At 45.6% G+C, this 22,722-nt stretch overlaps 1 protein-coding gene across 5 annotated transcripts in view; it reads left to right on the top strand.

Moving 5' to 3' along the window:
- ADAMTS12 (ADAM metallopeptidase with thrombospondin type 1 motif 12) overlaps window positions 1-22,722 on the top strand; it is a 1,111,988-nt gene that overhangs the window by 521,265 nt on the left and 568,001 nt on the right. For all 5 annotated transcript variants that reach the window (XM_029579144.1, XM_029579126.1, XM_029579135.1 and 2 more), the window contains exons 5-6: window positions 7,400-7,596; window positions 18,862-18,945. In XM_029579144.1, coding sequence (XP_029435004.1) covers window positions 7,400-7,596; window positions 18,862-18,945 — 281 coding nt within the window. The remainder of the gene's footprint in view (window positions 1-7,399; window positions 7,597-18,861; window positions 18,946-22,722) is intronic.

Below are 22,722 nucleotides of genomic sequence, written 5' to 3' on the forward strand. Positions count from 1 at the left end.
GACGTGAACTCGACAAGCTCAATCCACTGATGTTTAACTGTAAACTGACATCCAATCTATTGCACAATCTCAATTAAACATGTAAAAGAAGCAGGAAACCAAACAACTTCTATAAAGTTTTGTTGATACAGAACAAAATTGGAAATATACTAGAGAAATCTTAGAAAAAAATATATTTAGAAGCAGAAATAGATCTCAACCAGGTCCGTCTATGCAGAACAAAAATCTCCTTGTATATCAGCAGTTTTCATCCACGTCCTTTATTGAACCACCAAGGGAGGCAGATAAAATTACCTCTAAATTAACGAGTACCAGTTGATTTTTTCATTTAAACCTTGGGGACACACAGAACCAAGTTTAAAAATCCAAAAATGCTCCCGTCTATTGATCCGAGCTTGAATGTCTCCTCCTCTGATGTTCATCCGGAGTTCCTCCAAAACAGACCATCGTAAATCCAAAAAATTATGTTTGGCATGTAAACAATGCTGGACAAGGGGAGCCTTGAGCTTAGAAGTCTTAATACAGCTTCTATGCTCGATAAGTCTCATAAGAATTTTCCTCTTGGTTCACCCCACATATATCTTGTCACAGGGGCATTGAATCACATAGACCACACAATCAGAGTCACAGTTGGTAAACGCCACCTGATTTACTACAATGTCTGATCCAGGACATACCCATTGGTTACCCGTGATGGACAGGGGACACATCTCACATTTGCCACCTATTGGCAGATCATCATGTGTGGAATCAAACGCAGACCGCACCACCAAATCTCTAATATTGGATGCCCGGGAAAAGGCGAATCTGGGAATCATCTGAAAAACCTTATGCCAGTGAGATCTTACAATGTTTACCACCTCATTACTCAAAGCCGAGTACCTCAGAACACATGTCATATTCTTAGAATAAGGTTTTTGTTTGTATTGAAGGAGTAGGCCCCTGTTGGCAAATAAAGCGCGTTTGAAAGATTTTTTGACCACAGCTTTTGGGTACCCTTTCCGAAGAAACCGTTCGCAAAGCTCTGCTGCTTGTTTCTGAAATTCAGCTTTGCTCATGCAAATTCTTCTCAACCATAAGAATTGCAAAATGGGAAGGCCATCTTTCAACTTTTTTGGGTGGTAACTAGAATAATGAAGAAAGTGATTGCGATCTGTTTCTTTTCTAAGTAACATGGTCGCAATCCCAGAACCCTCTCGCTGAATCAAAATGTCCAGAAAGGCCACAGTATGCTGGTGGTACTGAGTGGTAAATTGTAAATGAGAATTTTGCTCATTTAACCACTGTAGAAAAAGAAGAAGATCCTCTTTTGAAGCCGTCCAAATGCAAAGTAAATCATCAATGTACCAGCGCCATTTGTACACCAATGTCCTGAGGGACATTGGTGTACAAAGAGGTAACGTCAAGGGTAACTAACCAACAATCCTCCGATAGAGATGGTAGATCTTGTAATAGCCGTAATGCATGTGAGGTATCTTGAAGGAAAGATGTGGCTTCCTGTACAAAAGGTTTGAGAAAATGATCAAGGTAGTCAGATAATGGTTCCAAAACCAAACCCTTGCTGGCCACTATGGGTCTTCCTGGAGGTGAAGATGTACTTTTATGAATCTTAGGAAGAGTGTACAGTACTGGATGTACTGGATGGACCACCTTCAAAGCACGGGCTTCACGAATTGTCAGGAAACCTTTTGAAAGACCCTCAGTCACCAAATCTTGAATGGCATCTTGTAATTCCCCCATGGGGTCCAAAGAGAGCTCTTGATAGTACCTAACATCTCTTAGTTGGCGATGAATCTCTGCCACATAGTCTGCCGTGTCTTGAATAACAATGGCACCGCCCTTGTCGGCAGGTTTTACAATCACCTTCGAATTTTCCGCAAGCTGCTTTAATGCACAGTATTGAGCATAAGACCAATTGGGGGCCATATGTTTCCTGTCTTTTGAATGTAACCTCTCCAGTGTGTTAACATCTTTCTATACCAACTGCATAAATGTCACAATGATTGGATCCACAGGGCCAGGAGGGACCCATGAAGATCTGGGGATAATGATCGAAAAGTCCTGTTGCTGACCCTCAAAGTCCTCAAAAAATAATTTTAACTGCAGTCAACGAAGAAAACAGTGTAAATCTATATGCACTTGAAAAGAATCAAATTTGCAACAAGGCACATATGACAACCCTTTTCCCAATGCTATATAGGTCTCATGAGAAAACTGTTCTTTGGACAAATTCAAAATTGTTGTTGATTCCGATGTTGGGCTCATGTGATTGGTCCTGTCCAATCCGGTGGTTTGGTGCGAGTATGTCCTCTGTATGGACTGCATAGACTGACTTGGTTGACATCTATTTCTAAGTATATTTTTTTCTAAGATTTCTCTAATATATTTCCAATTTTGTTCTGTGATCAACAAAACTTTATAGAAGTTGTTTGGTTTCCTGCTTCTTTTACATAATTGAGATTGTGCAATAGATTAGATGTCAGTTTACAGTTAAATATCAGTGGATTGAGCTCGACGTGTTCACAACCGATTTGAGGACTGAGATGTGACGTATGCACTTCCAGTTCCAGGATAAAAAGCGGAGGGTTCGACAAGTTTTTTGCCAAATGCAGTTCTGAATGCAGACCGCGAAGAAAAATTGTTGATTTAACCACGGATGTTTGGAAAATGAACAGCCAGTTCATTTTCCAAAAAATCCAGCCAGTCCTACCAGACGTTATCCAACCAGTCCTACCCCTTCTCCATGTAATAACTATAGCTTATATTATAGATATTGTAAATATATTTATCTAATGTAAATATCTTTATCCAAAGTTATCCTCTCCTTTTTTCTTCTCTTCTCCCAAGTTTTAATTCCCTTGTTATTTGTAACTGCTCACTTCCACAGGTTATACTGTTGTTCATTGTACACCCCTGTTATATGTAAACCGGCATGATGTGATTGTATCATGAATGCTGGTATATAAAAATCTTAAATAAATAAATAAAATAAAATAAAACTAAGTATAGTTGCCGGTATATAAAAATCTTAAATAAATAAATAAAATAAAATAAAATAAAGACAAACTCATGGAGTGTGGGTCCTACAATACTGAGAACTACTATATATGTGGTTATAATTTAAATGGAAAAATTTTGACCAGTGAAACCTACTGTGTTTTATGTTGTACTGTGTGAAGGTTTCTGGAATAGAATAGTTGCTGGGCGGTTTTTTGTGATTTACACTAACAACTAACAAGTGTAAAATAAATCACTCAGTGCAGAATCAATTTGTGGATTCTGTTGCAGAGGGATGTGGTCAAGGTGACTAGCAATTCAGGATTTAAAAAAGGTTTAGAAAAGTTCTTAGAGAAATAGTCTTAAATCATGATTATCCATTTAAAAAAGCTATAGATATTCCTGGAAGTGAAGAAATAGATATACTTTATAGGATATTTTGTTTACATGCAACTGTTGCGTCCATCGCTGCTCTACGCCCTCACTCCACTCTCTTTACCTCTGTGGTGACTCCCTCCGGGTCTGATGGACGGTTAGCTGCCACTGTGTCTTCTTGCCGTCTCCCTCTGGCGTCCCCGGACCAGCACGATGCTACGGATCCGCCATGTTCCTGATGACGTAGGGCGCACGCGCGCTCCGATTGATGTACCAGCAAGGGCGCGAACCTCGGGGGCATCCCCCTGAGATGAAGTCATCCGCTTCCAATATAAAAGGTTTCAGAATTTGCTAACACATTGAGTTAACAAGGGTTACTCTACCTAAGCTACTCTGCCTCCTCGGCCTTACCAGGGGTACCCGCTCCTTGGGGGCCTCGCTCTCTTTTCTTTATTTCAGATTGCAGATAGGAACCGGTACTCGCTCCTCGAGGGCCCATGTTCCTGATCACTCTGAAGATTCTCTACTGCCTGGAAGCTATCGCAGATACAGACATTTGTGAGTTACCATCGCTCTCTCGGAGCTTTCCCTGGAACCAGGTACTCGCTCCTCGAGGGCCTAACCCTTTCCAGCTACTGAGCTTCCTAAAGACCTTATGTGAGTTTTGTCATCCAGTTCTGGCTGCGAACACAGCATACCCTGTCTACTCACTATCTATAGTTTCTCTACAGCTCAGCAACCCTGGGATCACTGTTCCAGTACCTGAGGGACTTCAGCCCTGCTGGGCATATCAGCTCACTACTGCCACCTCTGGTGGTTCTACTAACCTGTCTAATAAAAGACTTAACTGTGTCTGTCTCCGTACTCAAGCTTAGCCGGAGGTCCCTCTCAGGATATCTTCCTGGGGGCGCAGTCATCTGCCATCGGCCCAAGGATCCACCTATCTACATTCCTCTACAGCTGACTGCCCTCTCCAAGCACTCCGCTGGCAAAAGATTGCTACTCTTTCTCCATCAGGAGTCTCCAGCAACAGATTCATAACAGATTGCTACTCCTCAGTCTAAACCCTAACAGATTGTTTACCATTCCCTCTACAGGAGCTGAGCATATCAGATTGCTACTTCCTCCATCCACAGGAGCAGATTCATTACAAATTGCTAACTCCTCCCTTCTTGCGGAGTAGATCATAACAGATTGCTAACTCCTCCCTTCCTCAGGAGTCGAAGCATAACAGAATGCTAACTCCTTCCTTCCTGAGGAGTCAAAGCATAACAGCAACCTGGACTAGTCACTGTCAGAAACAGGATGCTGGGCTTGACATTTATTTATTTAGATTTTTATATTCTGCTTTTTGGCACTTCATAGTGCTCTTTGAATTACCACACCCCAGGGGCTTACAATCTAATTTTGTACCTGAGGTAATGGAGGGTAAAGTTACTTGCCCAAGGTCACAAGGAGCGACAGTGGGATTTGAATGCTAGTTTCCACTGCTCTAACCTCTAGGCTACCCCTCCACTCTGGTATGACCCAGAATGGCATATTCTGACCAAACATGGTTGATTGGGGACATCTTTCTCTCCTGTGTCATCCCATCAAAGAGGAAATGCCCAATGGCCAGTAAGGACTCCCCCATCAAATAGAAATGTTCCAATAGCCAAGTAGACCCTTTCCTTGTGCCAGGCAGGCTCTCCCTCTTAATCTTTAGCGAGGCTAATGTCCAATGGGGATGTGTTTTTGTTTGAAATTAATTGGTAAAAAGTAATGAATGGCATATATTGTAGCAATTTTCAAATGCACAGGTAAAGTGCATTTACATATGTAAAGCCCAGTTTTAAGCATGTATATCGTTTTTAAAATTGTCCCCATTTGTCCTCTTAAATAGCTTACCCATGTAAATTGGCTGTTTAAATATTGCCCTCCCTCCAAGCTGCTAATGGTGTGAGTATTATTTCCACAATTCACCTTCTTTTTGTTGCATTTACAGGAGGCATTCCCCAGGGCATGTAGAAGTCTGGGGATGAAAAGTGTGTGCATAGATTGCAGTTTCAGCTCTGCACACATTATTTTCCATTGAAAAAAGAAGCTGTGGCAAGCTTTAAAGTGAAAGTACACATGTGCATTCTCTTTGAAACCAGTTCCAAAGTAGAAAGTCTCCAAGGATATTGTCCCAGTATAGAAAGTGTGAAAATGACTACCTACATCACTACCTATACCCAACATTATCACGTCGAGACACTAACACCTTGCTAATATTTATTTCTGTCATTTGAAGATCTTTTCTTTTCTTGTGACTGTTATAGTTAGTGAGGTTTTGGGTGGACCCTTGGACTCTGTGGCAGCTGACCACGCCCATGGGGCGAAGTCTCGTGAGGGGCCACAGGTCAGGCTCAGCTCTGGACATACAAACACGGATAGTTCTTTATTTAGGCAGTTTGAAAAGCCACCAGAGATGGTAGTAGTGAGTAGAAGATGTAGCCCGGCTGGGCTAGGATTCCCCAGGGCACTGGAACAGTAGGAAAGGAGATGGATGCAGGCAGCGGGTCAGGGAACATGGGCCCTCGAGGAGCGAGTACCAGTTCCTGATAGCGACCTGAAAGAAGCAGAGAGGCCCCCGAGGTGCGGGTACTCCCGTTAGCAGAAAGAGTCCAATAGAAGTTGGAAGGCAGAGTAGCTGTGTACGGAGAGCGAATCCCATTGAGTTAGCAAGATTACCCTTGCTAACTCAATGGCTAGCAATAAACAAAACAGTAGGCTTAAATATCTGGGCAGCGTAGCGTCATCACAGGGGGACGCCCCTGAGGAATGCGCCAATGAGGAAATAAGAATAAGGGCCACACAGCGCACGTGCCCTAAGGTACCTGGAGAACATGGCAGGAGGCAGTGCCCAAGCCGGTCCGGGGACGATGGAGAGGACGGCAGCGGATGCCGCTGCAGCCAGGCGTCCATCTAGAGCAGGAGGAGTCGCAGAGAAGGAAAGGTGTGCTGCGGCAGTTCAGTGTGCTGCGGCAGTCAAAAAAGCAAACAGAATGTTGGGAATTATTAGGAAGGGAATGATGAATAAAACGGAAAATGTCATAATGCCTCTGTATCGCTCCATGGTGAGACCGCACCTTGAATACTGTGTACAATTCTGGTCGCCGCATCTCAAAAAAGATATAATTGCGATGGAGAAGGTACAGAGAAGGGCTACCAAAATGATAAGGGGAATGGAACAACTTCCCTATGGGGAAAGACTAAAGAGGTTAGGATTTTTCAGCTTGGAGAAGAGACGACTGAGGGGGGATATGATAGAGGTATTTAAAATCATGAGAGGTCTAGAACGGGTAGATGTGAATCGGTTATTTACTCTTTCGGATAGTAGAAAGACTAGGGGGCACTCCATGAAGTTAGCATGGGGCACATTTAAAACTAATCGGAGAAAGTTCTTTTTTACTCAACGCACAATTAAACTCTGGAATTTGTTGCCAGAGGATGTGGTTAGTGCAGTTAGTATAGCTGTGTTTAAAAAAGGATTGGATAAGTTCTTGGAGGAGAAGTCCATTACCTGCTATTAAGTTCACTTAGAGAATAGCCACTGCCATTAGCAATGGTTACATGGAATAGACTTAGTTTTTGGGTACTTGCCAGGTTCTTATGGCCTGGATTGGCCACTGTTGGAAACAGGATGCTGGGCTTGATGGACCCTTGGTCTGACCCAGTATGGCATTTTCTTATGTTCTTATGTTCTTAGGTAGGCGGAGTGAAGCCGTCGGGCAGCGACGGTCGTAACAGTGACACCCCTTCCGCCTCCTTATTATTTGAGGGCTGAGTCAGATAACGTTACTCACATATTTTGTCTGCAATCATTTTTACTTGTATGGTATGCCTTTCTTGTTTCAATCATGTAGACTTGAAATATTTGTAAATTTCAATAAATAGAAAATAAAACAAATCACAGCCCAGACCTGAAAAAGGTGGGAAAGGGATTTTGTGGAAGTATGAGTAATCAATATCTTTTTTTTTTTGTTTGTTTGTTTCATGGTTTTAGATAACTTTAGCATTGCCCTACAACAAGAGCTTCGGCGAGAGAAATGGGAGAGACAGCAGCCGAAAAAGAAAAAGATTTCCCAGCGTTCAGTCAGTAAAGAGAGATGGGTGGAAACTCTTGTAGTTGCGGATTCTAAAATGATTGAATATCATGGCAGGGAAAATGTTGAGTCATATATCTTCACGATTTTAAATATGGTAAGTCATAGCCTCTTTAAGCAATTTATTTTGTATGCAATGAAAAACTCTCTCTTTTCTTGTTTAAAATAATATCCTATATCCAGCATAAAAATGGTGACTGAAAACTGTTTGTTCTTTTTTTTAATTACATATATGGTGACTGAAAACTGTTTTGTTCTTTTTTAAAAAAACACATATTTGAGGATTATGTAGAACTGATCATGTACACAGTACTTTTGTTTGATATTCTCTTATTTTTAATTCACTTATGCAGTGCCTTTACCAAGAGCACATAAGGAAACTGTACAAAGTACACACAGAAATGTCAATATAAGCTTTTAATTTTGCTTGTGTTTTCACCACTCGGGGTCACCTTTAATCATTGGTCCTATTTGAAAACTTTTACTTTTAAAAAATGCAAATGTGATACTTCCCCTTTGTTTGGGATACAGAGCCCAGAGTCCGACATGATATCACGTTTCGCATGCTGCTGCTGCCTCAGGTACTCTCCAACTTTTTACACATCCTTCTGTTTCAAAGATTCTTCGGATATATTTACGATCATCTGCAAATCATCCGTTACAAAAACTTCAAAATTGAGTCCATTAAGGCCTGGATTTTCTAAGGTCGCAGACCTTAGAAAATCCGGCGGTAATAGGGGGTGGGGGGGGTGAAGCGAGGGGCGGGCCTGCGAAAGCCAGCAGCCATCGCACCACTGGGGTGCACTAGCTGCCGGCTTTTGCACTGAATAACTACACCATAGCGTAAGGTAAGGGTCCTTACCTTACGCTGACAGCGATGTGTCCACAGCGTAGGCCCCAGTGCCGCCCCAAACTCCTCCTGTTCCAGGGCCGACTCCGCCCCCATTTAGTGATCGCACGCGAAAAGGGACTTTTCGTGTGTGATTGCTTTTGAAAATGACCCCCTAAGCCTCTTCTGCAATAAAAATATTTTAGTCTCTTCTGTAATAAAAATGTTTTAGGTAAAGATATGCATATCACGGACAACATTATGGGTCACCTGGCAGAACCGCTTACCAGCCGCTACCACCATTTTAACCTTCTTCATCACTTAGGCATAATCTCGCTGAAAGCGAGTCTATTTGTGTTTGACCCACATACCTTACGTGGCTATTTACATGCTGTGATTATATTCCTATGCTCAATTTAGTGCAAATTTGCTGTTTTGTCATTCCTACATAAAATAAAAGCTTGAAAACTGCGGGGTAGTATGAAGGTCCAAAAAAACTCACTATAAAACATAAAAAACAAAAATATAAGTATAAGATATGAAGGAAAATTTTCTGGGGTACTGACAAGATAAAATTTTGATACGTGTTTTATTTAATTGCAAACAAATCTTCCAATTGTATAGGATCAAAAAAACATATTTATTTCCCTGAAACTTTATCACACATTTACAAGGAAACTTGACAGTAAAGGTTGCTCCTAGAACCACCTCCATCTGCTTTTTCAAGAGACAATTTCTCCATCTCTGTCAAGTTTCTTTGACTATATCTTGAAAGCAAAGTTGCTTACCTGTAACAGGTGTTCTTCTAGGACAGCAGGATATTAGTCCTCACACATGGGTGACATCATCAGATGGAGCCTGGCATAGAACTTGATCTCAAAGAATCTAGAGCTTTCAGCATACTCTACTGAGCATGTGTAGTTGTAGTCATCACCTTACCCCTAGACAGACTCCCTCAGTCCATGATATAGCTAATACATGAAACAACCAACTCCCAGGGGAGGCGGGAGGGTTTTGTGAGGACTAACATCTTGCTGTTACAGGTTGGCAACTTTGCTTTCTCCTAGGACAAGCAGGATGGTAGTTCTCACACATGGGTGAATCCCTAGCTATAGGCTATCCGAGCAGGACAAAGTAAGAAACCACACAGTGCTGGAGCACAACCACTTTCTTTTGCCTCAGGCAGCTAACCCACCAGGGTTCAGGCTGGAGAGCTGGGTTCTACAAAGAAAAATCATAGAAAGACTGATACACAAACCCTTGTGCATAGCAGGAGTGTCTAAGGCAGGGAAGAGATGCGAGTGCAACAGAAGTAAACTCTGCATCATGGAAAACAGTACGAGCAGGGTCCCTGATAAGTAAACCCTGACAACAACAGTAGCTCTAGATCTTCCTGGATTCAGGACGAACCCAGAGAGGTAGACAAGAGAAGAACTCTTGGATGATGATCGTACAGTTTCTTTTGATGTTAAAAAATAACTGAAAAAACAAACTGGGGCCAGAGAGACCTCCAGAAAGAAACATGGGTCCTCAGACATCCGAAGGACAGAATGTTTCTGGAGAAAAGTGCCCAGGTTTGGCTGGAGGAAAAAATGTGCAGAAGAAACCAAAGCAACACTTGGAAGAATAAGCTCCAAGCCACAGCAGAGCCTGGGACAGACACTGCATGCTGAAGCATCAGACATAGCTGACCATGCAGGACAGCATCAAGGGTTTCAGGGAATGAGAGACAATCCCCGAAACAGACCTGTGGCACAAAATTCCCAAACAGGGAGATGAGATAGGCCTGAAGCTCACCCAAGAGCAGCTGGCAGAACAAATTAATCTACCCTATTTTGGACAGCATAGGGGAAACTAAAGGCAGTATCAGGAAGTTGCGCAAATATATGGAGCGAAGAACACCAGGAGGCAGACTGTTGGACTACCAGGGGAAACACAAGTCACCAAGTTGTCTATCAACCCCATAGAGGCAAAAACTCATAATAAAAACTTTTAAAATATATCTGAAGCAAGAAACCTGTGAGGTAGTCTGTTGGACCATTAGATGACTGAGGTTAAAGGGGCTCTTAGGGAAGATAAGGCCATTGAGGAAAGACTAAATGAATTCTTTGCTTCCATGTTTACTAATGAGGATGTTGGAGAGATACCAGTTCCGGAGATGGTTTTCAGGGGTGATGAGTCAGATGAACTGAACAAAATCACTGTAAACCTGGAGGGGTAGATTTTCAAAAAGGTACGCGCGTAAGATACGCGCGTACCCCCTGAAAACCTACCCCAACCCCCCCCCCCCTGCGCGCGCCGAGCCTATTTTGCATAGGCGCGGCAGCGCGCACAAGCCCCGGGACACACGTAAGTCCCGGGGCTTGCATGGAGGGGCGTGTCGGGGGTCGTGTTGGGGGCATGTCGGGAGTTACGCAGCGTTTTGGGGGCGTGTTGGGAATGACGCAGTGTTTCGGGAGCGTGTCTGGGGGCGTGGTTCTGGCCCGGGGGCGTTCCGGGGGCGTGATAGCGGCCCCTGGACCAGCCCCCGGACCGGAACATGGAGCGTGGCAGACGGCCCGGCACACGCAAAGTTACGCCTGCTTCAAGCAGGCGTAACTTTCGTGATAGAGGTAGGGGGGAGGTTTAGATAGGGCCGGGAGGGTGGGTTAGGTAGGGGAAGGGAGGGGAAGGTGGGGGGAGGGCGAGGGAACGAAGGCAGGCTGCGCGGCTCGGCGCGCACAGGCTGCCGACCCTGGATTTTAATGGATACGCGTGGCTACGTGCGTATCTATTGAAATCCCGCTTACTCTTGTTCGCACCTGGTGCGCGAACAAAAGTACGTGTGTGCACAGATTTATAAAATCTGCCCCGGAAGATGTAGTAGGCCAGATTGACAAACTAAAAAGTAGCAAATCACCTGGACCGGATGGTATGCATCCTAGGGTACTGAAGAAACTCAAAAATTAAATTTCTGATCTATTAGTTAAAATTTGTAATCTATCATGAAAATCATCCATTGTACCTGAAGACTGGAGTGTGGGCAATGTAACCCCAATATGTAAAGAAAGGCTCCAGGGTGATCTGGGTAACTATAGACCAGTGAGCCTGACTTCAGTGCTGGGAAAAATAGTGGAAACTATTCTAAAGATCAAAATCGTAGAGCATATAGAAAGACATGGTTTAATGGAACACAGTCAACATGGATTTACTCAAGGGAAGTCTTGCCTAACAAATCTGCTTCATTTATTTGAAGGGGTTAATAAACATGTGGATAAAGGTGAACCGGTAGATGTAGTGTATTTGGATTTTCAGAAGGCGTTTGACAAAGTCCCTTATGAGAGGCTTCTAGGAAAACTAAAAATCATGGATAGGAGGCGGTCCTTTCGTGGATTGCAAACTGGTTAAAAGACAGGAAACAGAGAGTAGGAATAAATGGTCAATTTTCTCAGTGGAAAAGGGGTAAACAGTGGAGTGCCTCAGCGATTTGTACTTGGACCGGTGCTTTTCAATATATATATAAATGATCTGGAAAGGAATACGACGAGTGAGGTTATCAAATTTGCAGATGATACAAAATTATTCAGAGTAGTTAAATCACAAATGGATTGTGATACATTACAGGAGGACCTTGCAAGACTGGAAGATTGAGCATCCAAATGGCAGATGAAATTTAATGTGAACAAGTGCAAGGTGTTACATATAGGGAAAAATAACCCTTGCTGTAGTTACACGATGTTTGGTTCCATATTAGGAGCTACCACCCAGGAAAGAGATCTAGGCATCATAGTGAATAATTCTTTAAAATCGTCGTCTCAGTGTGCTGCAGCAGTCAAGAAAGCAAACAGAATGTTAGGAATTATTAGAAAGGGAATGGTTAATAAAACGGAAAATGTCATAATGCCTCTGTATCGCTCCATGCTGAGACCGCACCTTGAATTCTATGTACAATTCTGGTCGCCGCATCTCAAAAAAGATATTTGCGATGGAGAAGATACAGAGAAGGGCAACCAAAATGATAAAGGGGATGGAACAGCTCCCCTATGAGGAAAAGCTGAAGAGGTTATGGCTGATCAGTTTGGAGAAGAGACGGCTGAGGGGGGGATAAGATAGAGTTCTTTAAGATCATGAGAGGTTTTGAACGAGTAGATGTGAATCGGTTATTTACACTTTCGAATAATGGAAGGACTAGGGGGCATTCCATGAAGTTAGCAAGTAGCTCATTTAAGACTAGTCGGAGAAAATTCTTTTTCACTCAATGCACAATAAAGCTCTGGAATTTGTTGCCAGAGGATGTGGTTAGTGCAGTTAGTGTAGCTGGGTTCAAAAAAGGTTTGGATGAGTTCTTAGAGGAGAGGTCCATTGACTGCTATTAATCAAGTTTACTTAGGGAATAGCCACTAATATTAATTGCATCAGTAGCATGGGATCTTCTTAGTGTTTGGGTAATTGCCAGCTTCTTGTGGCCTGGTTTGGCTTCTGTTGGAAACAGGATGCTGGGCTTGATAGACCCTTGGTCTGACCCTCCATGACAATTTCTTATATTCTTAAGCAAAAACTACTGCCGAAACCAGCAGAGAGTAACCCACCAAGATAAAGCCCTCAAACTGCTTGAAACAGCAGAACTGAGAGCGAATGCCCCAGGACAGAAATTACGAGGTGCTTGCCAGGTTCTTATGGCCTGGATTGGCCACTGTTGGAAACAGGATGCTGGGCTTGATGGACCCTTGGTCTGACCCAGTATGGCATTTTCTTATGTTCTTATGTTCTTAGGAGACAGGAAGCCTTACAGTTGCATGTGCAGACTCTGATGGAACAGGATTTCATTACCGGCCCTGAAACCTGAAGTGCATCAGGGCAGGCCCAGGGTGATCTTGGACAGATTGCCAAGCACCCAGCTGAAGTATCACTATCCCAGCCATGAGTGCATATACTGCCATCCAAGGGAGCACGTGGCCCACAAATGGACCATGCTGCATGACCCAGGACTCCTCTGTCCACAGACAGGGTGATCCCGAAGAAAGGGGGAAGAATAGTTTGTACGCTACCACAAGTAAGGGGTAGTACCTCTGTTGCAAGAACACCCAGCCCCCCACGCCCTCAGCCATGGACAGGCAAAAGGGTGAAAGGCATGTTTGCCCATTTGGTGGACTAAAACTGCCCATTTAGAGGAGGGCCCAGCAGGCAAGAGTGACTGACGATAGTAATCTCTAAGGAAGATGCCAGAGTCCAGTAGGTAACAAAATGATTCCTGAATAGGGGGATCCTGGAGGGGCACCGGGGAGCAACACTGGATAGGCTCCCTCATGGATAGACCTGCTGAGTCTTACAGTGCCCAAGGGAGAGCGCTATCTTCAACCGTTTCTTGGGGCTGGCACCAGTCAGAGCAGTGTCATCCCTTCTTAAGGGACAGAGAAACGAGGGGCACCCCTTGAAGGGATGCACAGTCGGGCTTTCAGAGGGGAACTCGAAAGGGTTACTATGGAACCCAGTTGAATCTCCCCTTCCAGAAAGGAGAGGGAAGCAGTGGAATCAGGGCCTCCTTATCCCGAGGATCTAGGAACTCGCTAGAGGAGAGTTGAGGTACAATCACCGATCACTGGGGTGCTGAAGCAACCAACCCACCGCAGGCAGCCAGCCTCAAGGAAGGGAGGTTGCCACTGCAATCCCCGGAGGGACGCAGCTGAAGACAGTCCAATGACCGCCTTTGCTGCTCCAAAGAGATGCACCGATTCAAAGAATTGAGGCCCTGGTTCAGAGAAAAACTTGCCAGTGATAGAGCACTAGGGACTTTACCACAAAAAAGGGAAGTCAGACACAGGAGAGGTCGAAAGACACCTTCCTCCACTGAGAAAGGATCGGACTCCTGAACCACTCTGATGAGGTCCACTCCCCTCAGGATCTGATCAGGAACTCAGTCCTAGGTCAGTCCTGTGACTGCGGACCACAACTTATTGTGACCGCCTGGAGAGAAAACACCCATACACACACTCTCACACACATACAGATGCCCAGACAGCAGAGGGCAACTGGAAGCCCTCTGCTGTGAAAGCACGCTGGGAGGCACACATATAGTGGTAACCCATCCACAGATGGTGGCACACATGATCCTATGTGCCATGCTTGAGGGTGAAGTCCCATGCCCAGTGAGGACCGAGTACCACATGCCAGTCGGCTACAAGCTGCCCCATGACCAAGCACAGAGTGTATGATGATGCCTTCCCTGCCAGTGCTCCTCAGCACTAACTGGCGCAGACTGTCGAGGAGGTGGAGGCCATGATGGAACAAAGGCAGAACCCTAGAATGGCTGAGGATTGCACAGACAGGGAGAATGCCCCCTGCCAGCTTCCAAGGCCTTTGGAATAGATGCCATGTCTTTCCCGACTGCACATGCTGCTCGTCAACTTCACAATAACTCCAGCGGTGTGGAGAAACAGTGTGATGACAGTGATTCCAGCAGCACTGGCGCTCTGGGTAAGGCATGGTGGAGGGTGGCAGTCTATGGCTTCACCCCCTCCAGTACCTGATAACACTTTGAGAGACGGGCCCTTGAAATTGCGTTGGGACTGGTTCACCTGCGAGTCCCACAGGGAACAACAGGAGCAAAGTCCCTGGCAATCAAAGGTACCTGTGGCATTCTGCAGATATGACCTGGGATCTCTGAGTGCAGCCACTGATGGCCAGAGGATGACGGTGCCCGTAGGGCCTATGGCGCTTTTGTACTCACCAATGCAGTGCCACCACAAGGGCATGACTCTGCACCCAGGGCCTTGACGGTGCTAAAGTGAACCATAATCAGTTCGACGATATATGGCGCCATCCCCGGCACCACAGGCGCCCACAGACTGACTACACAGTGCCCAAAGTAATCAACCAAGGAAAACATGGGCATCTGCAGGGAGAGGTCCTGCAGTGCACCCATCGATCACTGATGCCAAAAGGAACCAATGACCCCCAGTGTCAATGACAGTTCCCCTCATCTCACTTACTCGTTCACGGGTGTCGATGCTGCAAGCTCAATGGCCTCATAAGCATTACGGCTAATGAGATCCTCGCTAGCACCCATCAACACTGATGGTATGTGCATCCCGGGCCTCCAATGCTGGGATTATCAGCTGAAGAGACAGCATTGAGCTTCTCAGTGCTCATTAGTGGACACCATCCAGGAGCCTTGAGAGCACTGGACTACTGTGTATGGATGCCCCAGTGTACCAGAGTGCATCTAGTGGATGGCGACCTGCACTCGATCAGTACACGAGAGCTGCAGGGTCACATGGGGGCTTTCAGATCCCTGGCAGTCGATGGCCATGGGGCGACCCAGGTGCTCAATGGCAAACCTAGTGCGAGGTCAGTGGAGCTCGATGTGGTTGAGGTGGTAATGAAAGGCATCAGTGGCCTAAAGGCTTCTACTGTGGCCCCGCACCTCCATGGCCTCGAGGGTGTAAGTAGTATTGGGGTAGCACCACATCGTAATGACACTGAGGTGATTTTCTGCACTGGCATCGAAGCCGCCCATCTCAACAACCTAGTAGGGGCCTTGGCATCAAGCATACGCACCTCGATGACATTGAGAGCTGCCTCAGCATCGATGTTACACATCTCTACAGCATCGAGAGCCTGCCCCCGCTTCAACCTCGACAGCTCCGAAGGTGGCCACACACGCACCTTGATGGGATCAAGGGCGTTGATGGCATCGATGGCACTGTGGACATCAAGGGCTCTGTGGGCATTGAGACACAGCGGTATCGATTTACCGTGGTCACCACTACATTGAATGCAGCATGGTCACTGAGGCGTCGAGTACATTGAGGGTATCCCCGGGCACCAAAGCACTGAGGGCACTGCAGCCTCAAGTGCATCACAGCATCGAAGACATTGCGACACCAAAGGCATCATGGCACCGAGGGCACCATGACACCAAGGCCATGGCCTCAAGTACACTGCGGTACTGAGGGCACCGTGGTATCGAGGGCAGTGTGACCTTGAGGCATCAGTGGTATCGAGGGCATCGATTTTTTTCTGTTACTCTGCCACCTTGATGCCCCAGCTGGTTCAGGGAGGCTACTTCCAGTGATGCCGCTGGCTCAGAAGGTCTCTGCGGCATTGTGGGTAATCATACACCTCATTGGCATCGGAGGTGTCCCTGCATCTTGATGGTGTCAAGGGTCACTATGGTGCCCGATGGTGGGCCTGGTCCCAAATGTGGTCCTGATATCGAAGCGTCGGACAAACGGTGCGCTGGTCACAGCTGTGCATGGGCAGCCGTTCATGGCCATGGCACCGAGGTGTGGCAGCAAGCTGGAACCCAGGCTCCACTCACCCTCTCTTCCAGGGAGACTGCACTGCCAAGGCTGGCAAGCAGGAGGGGAGGCAACATCATCCAGGGCTCCTGCCTGTTGAGACTGGTTCCTTGGGATGTGTGGAGGATGATCTCTCCCCTCACTTCCACCGTCCAAATCCATCAATGCCATCCATTCGGTAGAACACCATGGAACTCCAGCCGAGTAGAACTCAGGCAAGTCCGCAGGCTCAGCGACCTACATGGATCACTGACGGACTGCATATGTCAGTCCTGTCAGCACTGGGGAAAAAAAAGAAAAAGCAGCAGAGCAAGGAGAGGACACAGATACAAAACTGCAGAAGCAGTTTTTTCTTCTTCATTTTTTTTTTTTTTTTATTAAAGTAACTGACTCTGCCAGGCTGCACAGGGGAAAACCCACTGTGCATCTGGCAGACAATTGCAAAGAAGATGAAAACAGAAGAAATGAAACTACCTTAAGGAAAAGGGAAGAGAACAACTGCAGCTCTAGAAAAACTCACTTACCTTAAGGAAAAGGGAAGAGAACAACTGCAGCTCTAGAAAAACTCACTTACAGCAGAACCAGGGGTCACGATTTGAAGCTCCAGGGAGGAAGATTCAGAACCAACGTCAGGAAGTATTTCTTCACGGAGAGGGTGGTGGATGCCTGGAATGCCCTTCCAGAGGAAGTGGTGAAGACCAGAACTGTGAAGGACTTCAAAGGGGCGTGGGATAAACACTGTGGATCCATAAATTCAAGAGGCCGCCAATGAAGAGTGGGGGACTCGCCAGAATGATGGCTACTGCCTGGAAACAATACCCTTATTCAATAAACATATACAGGGTTACTGTGACTCCAACATCACTCTAAGCTTCAACAGCAAGAGGAAATATGGAAAAAAGGATTTGCACTCACAAAGAGGGGAGTAGCTGGCTTGTTACGGCGGTTACTACCCCAAACCAAATAAGCCTGATACTTCACTTTCGATGCATATCCAGCATGGCTCTCTGCTTCAACGGCATGGGAGAAAGACTGATACATCACGCATTTCCAGCATAGCTCTCTGCTTCAACGGCAGGGGAAAAGAAAAACAACCAATAAGGGCTGTATAACATAGTCTGGGTAAAACAAATAAGCATGGGTGTAGCTTGCTTATTGCGGCGGTTACTACTCCTACTACCCCTAACTAATCAAGCTAGACATTTCACTTGGATGCAGCTCCATCACTGCTCTCTACATTAATGGTGGGGGTGGAAGGGAAATAGAACCAAGAGCTAAGAGAAACAGATAAGTATGAGAGAGCAAAGCTGAAAACCATGAGCACACGGCTTCCGCGACCACACAGTTCCGTGGAATAAAAGAGACTAAGGGACTGTGCCTAGGGGGCAGCTGCACATACTCAGTAGGGCATGCTGAAAGCTCTAGATTCTTTGAGATCAAAGTTCCGTGCCGGGCTCCATCCGATGATGTCACCCATGTGTGAGGACTACCATCCTGCTTGTCCTAGGAGAAAGATAGCTATCCTTCAAAAAAGAAGGCATGTAGTCCTGAGAAGGAAATAAGTCCCAGTCATCTGCTTCTCACACTCTTTCCTTAATATCTGTCTGTGAATGTTTGAGGAAGTTAGAAATAGCCAAGCTTTCATCTATAGGTTCTATCCTACCCCTCTCCCCTCCCTTTGAAATATTTTTATCAGTATTATCTGGAAAATAATACAGTTTAGAGAAAATAGGACTTGTATCTTTGGAGATTCTCAGAAAATCTAAATAAAACTTTCTGAACATCTCCAAGGGAGAAATCAAAAACACAATAAGGAAAATTTAGAAACATCAAATTTATTCTTCTAGAAAACATATCTAAGATTTCAGTTTTCTGATGAAATAACTTATTATCCTTAATCAAAGAAATTTAGGTTTCACACAAGGAAGAGCACTTATTACCTAACTCCGACAATTTCTCAGCTTGATTAGGAATCAAATGAGAGGTCAAAGTTCCAAGGGAAGTCAGTGTGAAATCTATCCTTGAGGAAAGAGATTTTTCAAGCTTTACAATCCCTGTCCACAACATATTAAAGGTGATCACTGCAGGTGGCCAGTTAGATCTTGATCTATCTCTTGTAATTCAGTGGGTAAAGCAGGAAGCTCCCTGCCTGGGAGAAGACTCTACTTGATTTAATATATGAATTTTCTCACTGGCATATGCCCTTTTGTGTCTTAAAGCATCAATTAAATTCATCCTTCTGGTATTTAAACAGGTCACAGGACTATTTCATGATCCAAGTGTTGGCAATGCAATTCACATTATTCTTGTTCGACTTATTCTGCTTGAAGAAGAGGAGGTAAGGTTTTCAAGATTATAAATTATAATTAAGGAAAAAGATCTAGGGTTGATTGATAATAGGTATTTCCTAACTTTTTATAAATCAGGCTCATAGAGTGCATTCTTGAGAAGAAAAATGATTGATTATTTTGGCCAAATGAATTATTACTCAGTCTCAAATGTTATTTGTAAATCATCACTGCATACGCAGAAGCAGAATTAGAGGATAACTTTAATACATAAGCGACCATGCCAATGAATGAATGTGGATGGGCGCGCCCATGCAGTCTGATGTGTGCAATTGTGCACACACTGTATAAAATATGCTTAAATCTACACAACAACATATTTGCATATTTAAAAGATATGCGGCATGTATTTTAAACATAGTCGATAAGCAGCACTTTTAACCCTTATCCAGCTAAGTGGGAGCAAAGCTGCCCCTTACCCAGAGACGTACAAAATTATTCAGATAAGTAGGACAAATATGCTATGTGCGAGTATTTGTGCTCTCTGTTTTATACGTGAAGATTTAATAAGAGTATTTTCCTTAGCACTTGTCAGCTTTTACTGGTGTAAGTCATCAAATTTTGTAACATGCACGCATGTAGGAAATTACTAGTTTTACCAATTAGTCCACCAGTTTGCCCAGTCTGTATCTAGGTCATCAAGACCCTCCTGGTTCTTAATCCTGAAGTCCCCTCAGTTTACCCAGACCCCTCACCCAGTCAGTATTTGACTATAAAGAATTGTATTCTCACACCAGATAATAAGCAAATGTAAATATACACAAATAACATACATACGCGTGTCATTTTTGCAGGTTATAAAATAGCAACTTTTATGTGTAAATGTTGGCCTGCCCTGGACATCACTGGCCCACCTCTTTTATATACGCGCAAATTTATTCATGCACCATTACTTGAGCGTGTATATTAGACATTTATAAAATAGCATTTGTGTGAATATGCACTATGGGGCAGATTTTAAAAAAATACGCGAGCGCACTTTTGTTCGCGCACCCAGCGCAAACAAGAGTACGCCGGATTTTAATAGATCGGAGCGGCCTCAGAGGGATCTTTCCTTCTGCCTCCCCCCACCTTCCCCTCCCTTCCCCTACCTAACCCACCCCCCAGCCCTATCTAAACCCCTCCACCTTTATTATAAAAGTTACACCTGCGCAAGGTAGGCATAACTCGCGTGCGCCGGCCAGGGAGCAGTTTCGGAGGCCTCGGACACGCCCTTGAAATGCCCCCGGGCCGGAGCCCCGCCCGCAGCCCCGCCCCAGATGACGTGCCGCCGCGACACGCTCCCGGCACGCCCCCCAGGAAAGCCCCGGGACTTACACGCATCCCGGGGCTTACGCTCGCCGCCGAGCCTATTCAACATAGGCTCGGCGCGCGCAGGGGGAGCTTGGGGCAGGTTTTCGGGGGGCAGATTGAAAACCTGCCCCTATTTGCGTGCGCATTTGCTAATTTGTATGTGCACAACTTATTGAAAATGCACCTTTTACATTTTAGCTGATAGTATTTGTCTTGTGCAAAATCCTAATGTACCATAGTACTTGTTATTCAGTGGTTATTCATTATGAAAATCCCACTTTTTATGCAAGATATTTTTTTTAGATTATAATGAAAATGTTTCTGAATCATTTTCCTTCCATTTGCCTCAATTTTTCTTTTAGTATATAAGATATGACATGTTGGGTCAGACCAAAGTCCATCGAGCTCAGTATCCTGTCTCTGACAGTGGCAGCCAGGGTCTCAGGTACACAGAAGATCCCAAAAACTAACAATTTCTTGTTACTCACTCCCAGAAATAGCAATGGCTTTCTCTAGTCTACCTGATGAATAATATTCAATGGACCTTTCCTCCAGGAACTTGTCCAAACTCTTTTAAAGCCTGCTATGTTAGTCAACTTGACTTGAATATTATTCTGAGAGCAATATTGGTTGCATACACTTCCAGGGCTGCAGTCAGAGCAATACTGGAAAGAAACCTCTGGGAGCAGTACAAGAGCATCATGATCCTGGCAGCAATAAATTATTTAGGAGAGGGCCAGGTGGGGTGGGAGAGTTAGAGTTGGTCTTGATGGAGAGAAGAGGGGGGATGAGCAGGGGACAGAGGTAAGTCCTTTTTTTGAATCATCCTAGCAGGGGGTGAAGGGAAGTGCCTGTGGAGGGACAGCTATAGGCCCCATACCCCTTCACCTTTACAACAATGTTTGGAGAGGTTTAGGGCAGGGTTGTGGTGGCAGACCCCATTTTTGTGACAATGAGATAGAGGTCAGGGGATCAGGAAGCTGGGTCCTGGACCCAAACACAGGCCAATGCTGCAACCTGATCCAGAGGCCGGGTGCTGATGCTGAGGCCTTGGCCCAGACTCAGGCTCATTGCTAGGGCCCGGGCCCTACATTGCAGCCTAGGCCTGGGCCCAGGTCCTACGCTGTGGCCTAGGCCCGGACCCAGGTCTGACGCTGGGGCCTCATCAAGGAAGCCAGGTCCCGATGCCCGAGATGCAGCCCAGGGTCAGGCTCAGGCCTCGGAGCCCAAGCCTGGGAGCTCCTCTTCGGATCTTCTTCTTTCTTTTGCTCTTCAACGGCAAATGACGGCATCTGATGGTGTTGCGCCGGATTAATTAACTCTGGTGTATTCACCCCAGGGTGCGGCACCATTTTGATGTACAGATTGAGCTCTAGCCTAGTCCGAGGCTCAGGCGTCAGGACCCAGCCTTCAGATCCGGCTGCGGCTTCGGGCCTGGTTCTAGGCTGAGGTCTCAGCGTTGGGACCCGTCATCCGGGCCAAGCTGCAGGGTCAGGCATGGTTCTGGGCTCCAGCCTAGGCCAAAGCCTCGGCCTTGATTAGGCCAAGGCTGTGGCGACATGCTTCAGCCTACTCAAGGCCGAGGCATTGGCCTAGTCCCTGCTGGCGGATCCCCACCCTTTCCAATGGACTGGGTAAGTGGGGGCTGTGGGGGATCTTTGCCCCGGCATTTTTCTGGGAGAGTGGGAGGGAGACTTCAATTTCATTTTTTGGCTGTTTTTCAATTTTCTTTTATTGCTTGATTTGTTTTTTTTCACATGAATGAAATCAAGCAGTCCATGAACCAAAATTCATGTGGAAAAAAATCTCCCAGAAACAAACTGAATAACAAAAATGAATTTTTTCCCCCTGCCTATCCCAGTTGGGTAACAGAAACTGGCCGCAGTGGGGGAAAACAAGGGCAACTTGTGTTGACTTTGTTTTGTAGCTATAAACCTGAGTCTATGTTTGACCATTGTTAATGGAAAAGCTTATGAACTGGGGGGGGGGGGCATGCATAGCTAAGGGAGCTCCTACAAGGGGCAGTTTATGACAGTGTGGTCCCTGGTCATTCTGTGGATTCTCCCTGCTGGTGTTGTGGCAGAGAGGATCAGTCTGTGGTGACAGGCCATTGGCATCTCCGGGGAGAGAGAAGGTTGCCATATACCACTGGGTGATAATGGTGGTGGTAAACGGTCATGGTGTAGCCAGTGGGAGGGGGTGTCATGGAAGTCTTCTCTTGTTGTTTAGTATTTGGGTTCAGATTTGTATGGAATTAATAAACTGTGGCCTTGTTAATCCCAAATTTTGGTGTCATTGTATTTTGTGGGGAAAAATGCAGGATGGTGCCCGCCTTATGTGCTGTGCTCTGGCGTTGGGCCTGAGACCAAGTCCAGTTCCTGGTATCAGGATCAGATCTCCAGACCAGGACCCAGCATTGGGCCTGGGCCCAGGCTCTAGCCTAGGGCGAAGCTCAAGCATCAGGTCCAGGCCTC

This window comes from Rhinatrema bivittatum, chromosome 1, assembly GCF_901001135.1.
Source record: "Rhinatrema bivittatum chromosome 1, aRhiBiv1.1, whole genome shotgun sequence".
Classification (NCBI taxonomy): Eukaryota; Metazoa; Chordata; class Amphibia; order Gymnophiona; family Rhinatrematidae; genus Rhinatrema; species Rhinatrema bivittatum.